This window comes from Vulpes lagopus, chromosome 2 (assembly GCF_018345385.1).
Source record: "Vulpes lagopus strain Blue_001 chromosome 2, ASM1834538v1, whole genome shotgun sequence".
Classification (NCBI taxonomy): Eukaryota; Metazoa; Chordata; class Mammalia; order Carnivora; family Canidae; genus Vulpes; species Vulpes lagopus.
In genome coordinates, this window is record NC_054825.1 from 174,461,011 (window position 1) to 174,469,049 (window position 8,039).

Here is an 8,039-nt window from a genome sequence, read left to right on the forward strand (position 1 = left end):
GTGATTTTAACAACTTCTATATTCACACCTTTTGGTAGAACAAGCAGAGTAAATGATAGCTAAATTCCTGCCTGAAACCAGTTCTAGTTAAAGTTACAATCAACTGGTAAATTTTAAAGCTAACCTTACTTCCCTCTACATGAAACTCATTAGGACATACTTTAAACGCTACAAGTGGAAAACAGCCTTGTTTTGGAGGAAGGGAAATACTTAGAAATTAAATGTATTAAAATAATCTCACCTCTGTTATCTAAAGCATTCATAACCAATATAAATTGTCGAAAAAATTCCACATTATAGTCAGGGCTACAAAATAAAACAAAACAAAACAATGTCACTAAAACAACTGGCCTTACACCTGATCTTCACAGAATACAGTATCCTAAAAAGCATATTAAAATAACAGTGCAAAAATAATTGATACTAGGGGTATAATAGGTTGGACTTTTTCCAAACACCATAGCAGATTTCAAAGAAATAATTTCCCCTTACTCCCTGTGACTAGGCATCCTTTCTGGCCAGCAATCTAGGGCCTAAGAGCAGGATCTCAAACTGGCAGAAAGATGGCATGACTTCACCAGTCCCACAGGCCTTTGCCAGGCAGCCTGGGAACATATAAAGAACACATTCCCAGGATCTGCCTGGCCTCTGACTTCACCTCACATGGTTAGGATCAGGCAGGGTTCAGGCCTCTAGGGTCCCTGCTTTTAGAAGCACTGGGAAAGCAACACAGGGCAAAGGGGTTACAGAGAGCTACAGGAAGGTTTGCAGAGCAAACATCCAGAGAATAAAAGAAACTAGAGATACAAATTTCCTGAGAAAGTAAAAGACTCTAATTGCAGACCTCAGACAAGAAGTTATTATTTTTAATACCACTTGCTTGTAAGCTAGACAACAACTATAAAGGACAATTCAGACCCAGGGTTCCTTTGTCCCAACACTTCCAAAATTATGTATTTACTCTATCTTTACTGAAATCAGAGCGTATTTATATATGGCCCCCATCACAATTTCTAGTGTTATAGTACAGACGTCATAGTCCAAACAAATTATTTTGGGAAGGAATCGTTTAAACTAAAAAAGACCACAGATGCAATCAATCAGAATGAGAGCGATATATTTAGAAGTCTGAATTTTCACATATAAGGATTTTTCATAGTTTAGTGTATCTTTATTTAAAACAAAAACATAAGGCCCTGTGTAAGTTTCAGTAACTTATTTAAAATATTAAAATATTTTGCCTCTAACTCATTTAAATCCGTTATATAAACTATTTATAAAAACTCTACTTAATTATGTGGGTACAAGCTATAACATTTTATCTAGAAAAATAATTTTTTTAATTTAAATCCCAGTTAGTTAACATACAGTATATTATTTAGTGACTCAACACTTACATACAACACAACACGTGGTGCTCATCACAGTGCCCTCCTTAATCCCCATCACTTATTTAATCCATCCCCATCCACCTCCCCTGATAACCAGCAGTTTCTTCTCTATAATTAGGATAGAAAAATCATTTTTATTTTTATTTTTTTATTTTTTATTTTTTGAAAAATCATTTTTAAAAGCAGAAGGACTTCAAACTCCTGGATCAAGTTAACAAAAATACCTTATGCTTTCAAAGTTTAATTCACAAAACAACAGTTTTGCAACATAATAATTAGAACATACTTCATGATGCTGTCATGATAGGCTATGATATTAGCTTTCGGGTAAAACTGCAGTACACTTTCTTTGGCAACCTGGAAAAACAAACAACACTAAATTACTAATTTACTCAATTGCTACAATTCTCTGTATTTCAAGTTTATTTATGGATGACAAACTGTTTCATCTACTTACATATCTTATTTGTATTAAAAACTAAAGAAATATAAAAATGTGCATTTCAATGATTAAAATGATATATATTTATAAAATAAAAGGAGAGCTGGCTCCTTCCCTTATACACATCTACATGAATAGCAAGCGTCAACAAGAATATAAAATGCAGTAAATAAGTGTCATTTATTCATTCAATAAACATTTACTGAGTATCTTCTTTGTGCCAGTATCTGTATGAAGCACTTAGTAAACCAAAGTAACGCTAATTAGTGTACATAAACAGAACTATGAACTATGATAAATGATACAGAGAAAAAGGAGAAGCTGTAGGGTGCCTGGCTGGCTCAGTCAGAAGAGCGGGCTACTCTTGATCTCGGGGTTTTGAGTTCCGGCCCCACGTTGTGTAGAGATTACTTAAATAAATAAAAATATCTTAAAAAAAAAAAAAAAGTAGAAATTGTATAAGAGGAAGGTCTGACTTAGTCTAGAAGGTTTATTTGGAGTGTATCTCTAGAGAAGGAAGCCAAATTTTGGAAACTAAAAAAGAGAACAGAGTGGGAGTTTGCCAAAAGGGTTGGGAGAAAAGCAAAGTAAAAAGATGTTTTTTAAGACTGATTCAAGATAGAACATTCAAGGCACTAAGGAAAAGCCAAGGTGGCTAAAACCTCAGGGAAGGCTCTTTTTCTACAAAAGACAGGAGCAGAGGCTGTCCCTTCTCTTGCCCCCAAATACAGGAGCAGTCAACCTCTAGGAAACATTGGAACAAAGCTCACCCTAAGCAAACAATGCGAAATCTAAATATGAAGGGAATACCATTTACAGGACCTGGTAGAGCACATCTATTTCCTCAACACCCTACAACAGGAGGATGTAGTCTTTAGTACTTTATTCCACATCTTTTTATTTTTATTCTTCACAATCTCTTTTTACAGAGGCAGCTTCCCCCAATTCTCCCTCCTACTGAAGAGTCCCAATTAACCTGATACCATAAAGAGAAGATACACCAAAGTGCACAAATATTAATGAATAAAGACAAAAAGTATAAGAAAAATAAAGTTACCTGGGCCTTTGATCTTCCAACATGCTTCTTTTGAAACAAAAATTGCCTGTTGAGGTTGCTGACATCGATAGTATCCAGATCAATCTACAAGTGCATAAACTCCAGATAAATCACAAATTTTCTAGTATGTTTGAGCAATACTACTATCTTCAGCATTCATAACCCAAACTCTTGCTCTTTGTCACATCAGCAGAGAAAATGCTTTTCACTTTCAACCAGCAATACCAAAATTGTCAAACTGATAAAAATAACAAACAACACATTAAAAAAAAAAAAAGGACTTGGGACTTAATTGAAAAAAAAAGTCAACAGCAGCCCGGGTGGCTCTGCAGTTTATCGCCGTCTTTGGCCCAGGGCTTGATCCCGGGCGCTGGGATCGAGTCCCAGGTCGGGCTCCCTGCATGGAGCCTATTTTTCCCTCTGACTGTGTCTCTGCCTCTGTGTCTCTCATGAATAAATAAATAAAATCTTAAAAAAATAAAAATAAATTTAAAAAAGTCAGGATTTAATTTCAGAGATATTTTTCTCAGAAATATTTTAGAAAGGATGCATTTTTTTGTTTGTTTGTTTAATCATCCTGGCAAGTATGTTTGGAAATTCCTTACATGGCATAAAATTATGTGTCTATGGAAAATGAATATGTAACTCATTTATCAATCTAATTAATTACTATCAAACCCAATATATTAATCTGACTTGTTTTTCTTAAATGATACTTGGCAGATTTACTGAATTTTTGCTGCTTTAGTTCAAGTCTTCATTCACGCACAACTCCATTTATTATAATCGTTACCTAAGGGCTGCGAAAGGAAAGGTCTACACAAGGTTAAAGAAGTAGTGTCACCTTTTAACTACTAGTAACTGCTGCTTGAAAATAAACATAACGGGGGATTCCTGGGTGGCTCAGCGGTTGAGCGCCTCCCTTCCGCCCAGGGCCTGATCCTGGAGACCTGGGATCAAATCCCATATTGGGCTCCCTGCATGGAGCCTGCTTCTCCCTCTGCCTGTGTCTCTGCCTCTCTCTCTCATGAATAAATAAACAAACATAATGGAAGAAAACGACTAAAGACTTCATTCCACTCCAAACTTATATAGAGTAACCAAAACGTTCTTATCATGAAACATTTCAACAGTTTAGGTTATAATTTCTGAAAAAAAAAATCACTATATAACCACCTAAACATTTTCTACCTGCACTTTCCACGTTTATTACAAAAATTAAATCAAATAATAAAAAAAAAAGAAATCAGCGTTTCTTTTTCAGGCGCCCAATCTACTGTCCTATTACAAAACGGTTCTTTTTAAACGTGTAGCAGCAGTTACCAGCTCAGGGCACAAATCCCATCTGGATCTGAGGTCCAGAACCGGATGGGAAGGCAGGCTACCCTTCTAACAGCCAAAGGAAAAATGTGTAAATTCTCCAGCCGGGTCCCCCATCCCCAAATCATTTCTTAGTTCAGTCTGTCACTTCTTTTTTTTTTTTTTTCCCCATTCCGTATTTCCACTACACCTTCAAGACGACTTAAACTCACATCCAGCCTCCTCGTTAACACCTCCAATTTCTTAAAAAAAAAAAAAAAAAAAAAAAGTTCACATTTAATAGTATTTAAGATTACAGTCACTGGACAGGAGCGCCAAGAGTCCCGATCCTCACCAACGTCTTGGGGGACGTTTAGGGCTATCTACGGAGATAACAGGGACAGTCACGCGGATTATACCCACAGCAGAGGAGCGCCGGTCCCCAAGCAGTCCTGCCACTTGCTTCGCTAAGTTACTTAAAAAAAAAAAAAAAATGCTCCTAGAGCTCACTTTTCTTCTTCTTCTTCTTCTTTTTTAAAAACGGCGGGGGTGAGGGGGTGGGGGATGAAAATGGCGTTTGCAACCTTACGGGGGCAGCGAAGACAAGATGCGTTAAGGCAAGTTAACCGCTCAGAACTGCGTGGGGCTCAGGACGAGCGCTCAGCAGCCACCGGCTCCCGTGACCGCCGACACCAACGGTCACGACCCCACGACGCGCGCACCATCGCCCCCCGCGGGAGCCGGGCACGCGAGGCCGCTCCCCCAGCCCAGCGCCGCCGCTGCCCCCGGGGGGGAGGGGGGAGGGGCGCCCGGAGGACCCCGGCCCGCGGCCTCCCGGCGTCCCGCGCGGCGCCGCGGGCGCCCACGACCCCGGGGCCTGGAGGCCCGCCGCCGCCCCCCGCGCCCCGGCCCCCCGCGGGCGGCCCGCCATTCAGCCCGCGCGCACGCCGGGCCCTCACCAGGTCGATGTGAGAGAAGCCGGTGAGCACGAGGTTCTTGAGGAGCTCGCAGCCGATGCCGCCCGCGCCCACCACCAGCACCCGGCCCCCGGCCACGGCCTCGGCCAGCTCCCGGGGCAGCCCCCGCGACAGTGCCATGGCGGGACGACCACGAGCCGCGGCGGAGGCGGAGGCGCGAGAACTGAGCGGCGGCCGGAAGCAGGTGGGGGAAGGGCGGCCCGACTTCCGTTCCTGCGCACTGCGGCCGCCGTTGGCGCCGAGCGGGCGACGCCCGGGCCGCGCGGGGAGCCCCGGCCGCGTGCAGGATGGGCCCAGCGCGAAGCCCCGCTCGCGGCCGCGTCGGACCCGGCCTGGTGGCGGTGGTCGCCGACGCGCCAGGAGCCGCCGTCCGGCTTTGGGAACCCCAGCGGCCGGCTTTGTAAGGCGGGGGGTTTGCACTCCCAGCCGAGGCTTCCGTGCGCGTTTGAAAATAGATGCCGCTGTATGTAAAGAGTTCTGGCAAATTAACAAGAGAGCAGATGTCACACCCCCCCCCCCCCAACAAGGAATACAGGCCAGGGATGTGAACAGGCACTCGCAAAGGAAATGCATATGACCAATAAACATTACAATGTGTAATCAAAGAATTGTAAAACCGTGCTTAAGTCCTTTTCACCTGTGAATCCAGCAAAAGAAAAAGTGTGGCATTCCGTGTGGTCAAAGGATAGGAAAACAAGCACTCCCGTAGCTATAGGTAAGGATTCTTTTTTTTTTTTTTTTCCAAGATTTTAATTTATTTATCCATGAGAGTGTAACAGGCAGAGGGAGAAGCAGGCTCTATGCAGGCAGCCGGAGGTGGGACTCATCCTGGGTCTCCAGGATCATGCCCTGGGCTGAAGGCAGCACCAAACCACTGAGCCACCCAGGTTGCCCAGATAAGGATTCTGAAGCAAAGCTTTCCTAGAGGGTGTTAAAATATAAACTGAGGCATATTTTTAAAATGTGTTTATTGGAGCAAACCTCAATTCCAATTGAGCACCATTCAACCTAGGAGACAGAAAAGAGCTCTGAGGAGCGGTACAAAGACTTTCATGGCTGCAAGGGAGAAGGAGCAAGGAAGTCCTACAAGTATGGGGTCTGTTACTACAAGGTTACTTTCCTTCTATCAGGTAATTACCTAACTTTAAAAAATTTTAAATATATATTTATTTACATAATCTCCACACACAATGTGGGGCTCAAACTCAACAACCCTGCAAGACCAAGAGTCACACAATCTTCTGACTGACGCACCCAGGTGCCCCTGATCAGGCGATTCCTGATTGACTGGTTTAAGATTCCATTTCTGGGAGAGCCTGAAACTGTAAGTAAGTCTGCTTGGTGATGTGAGACTTAGCCTAACCAACCCAATTTTGGGCTTGTCTTTTTTTTTTTTTTTTTTTTTTAATAAGAGTAATTTGGAAATATTCAAAAATCATCACAACATAATGCAATATAATGTTAAAAGATACAAAACTTTATATGATTAAATTTTGTAAAAACAAAAATATATTAAAAAGCAGTTAGAAAGTCAGTTAACATTTTTCTGTATCTGTGTGTGGTTGAATTGTGGATAATTTTATTTCTTCTGTAGGCTTTTTTGTATTTCCAGATGCTCATGCTCCTCAAAGAGAATGTTACTTCTAAAATTAAAAAAAAAAAAATTATCCCAAATACTAAAGAGAAAGATAATTATGTAATGTGATAGAGGTACCTGTAAAAAAGAAAAGGCTAAAAATGGAGTCACTTGTGCTAAGCCCCAAACGAGCAAACCAAGAGATAATACCTAACCTAATTGCAATTTTGGCCTTTCCTAGGAGTGGAATTTTAAACCAGTCTGGAAATTCCCCATCAGCACTAGTGATTTCATCTGGCTGATAAGACCCTCATAGGAAGGTTAGGTAACTTCCTGCCCCACCATCCTTCTGCCTATAAACACTTCTATTTTGAACAACTCAGAACTTTCTACTTGCTAGATGGGATGCTGTCAGACTCATGAATCATTGACTAAAGCCAGTTAGATCTTTACACTCAGTTGAACAGTTGAACTTTGTTTTTTTAACATGCTAAATATTGCTACAACAGCAATCATCTCACAATATGTAAATGTATGAAGTTAACACATAGCACACTGTACACTTACACAATGTTATACATACAAAATATATTCAGTAAGAAAAAATTATTGGAAAAGGTAAAGAGAAAACAGGAAAATGCTTTTAGACTTCTGTGGTCTTTCTCATCAGCTGCATGGCTCACCACCCACATGCCAAGTTGGTCTGGTCCTTGCAGGAGTGCAGGAAGTGCACGGGAGGCACCCCTGCAAGTGGGCTGCCGATGTTGCTTCCCTACACAGGGTTAGCTTTTACAAAGACCCCATCATGGCAGTTAAATCTAAAGAAGACCCTTCCCAGGATGCTGATCTTACTTATCCCTCTAGACACTCAGTGAATGGGAACCACCTTTCCTTGCTTCTCTGCCTCACTTCTCTTCCCCTAGGCCAGGCTGGGCCAAAAATTACCTAATTTTGAGGGATTTATCTTTTTCTTTGTGGATTTGTGTGTGTGAGTATAAAGTGTAAAATGCCTGCATGCCTTAACAAATTCAAATAGGATGCAAGTGCTGGAAGTGAAAGCTCTAAAGGCCCACCCATGCCTAATCCCACTCCTCAGGGCTCTTGATGGCCTTTGTCTTTTTATTTTTTTGTTTTTAAGTAATCACTACACCTTGTGTGGGGTTCAAACTCAACCCCAAGATGAGATAAAGACTCACATACTCTTCTGGCTGAGCCACCCAGGTGCATATCCCCTCTCCCCCCACACACCTCTTTCTTGATCTATGTCTCCTAAGTAAAAACAGGCAGTTTTTCTGTT

General features: G+C 41.8%; 1 protein-coding gene across 1 annotated transcript in view; it reads right to left on the bottom strand.

The window, feature by feature from the left end:
* Nucleotides 1–5,361, bottom strand: part of UBA2 (ubiquitin like modifier activating enzyme 2) — a 41,701-nt gene extending 36,340 nt beyond the window's left edge. The window contains exons 1-4 of the mRNA XM_041744127.1: nucleotides 5,149–5,361; nucleotides 2,891–2,974; nucleotides 1,678–1,748; nucleotides 242–306 (exon numbers count right to left, since the gene is read on the bottom strand). Of these exons, the coding sequence (XP_041600061.1) occupies nucleotides 242–306; nucleotides 1,678–1,748; nucleotides 2,891–2,974; nucleotides 5,149–5,286 (358 nt within the window). The 5' untranslated portion in view covers nucleotides 5,287–5,361. The remainder of the gene's footprint in view (nucleotides 1–241; nucleotides 307–1,677; nucleotides 1,749–2,890; nucleotides 2,975–5,148) is intronic.
* Nucleotides 5,362–8,039: the final 2,678 nt, after the last annotated feature.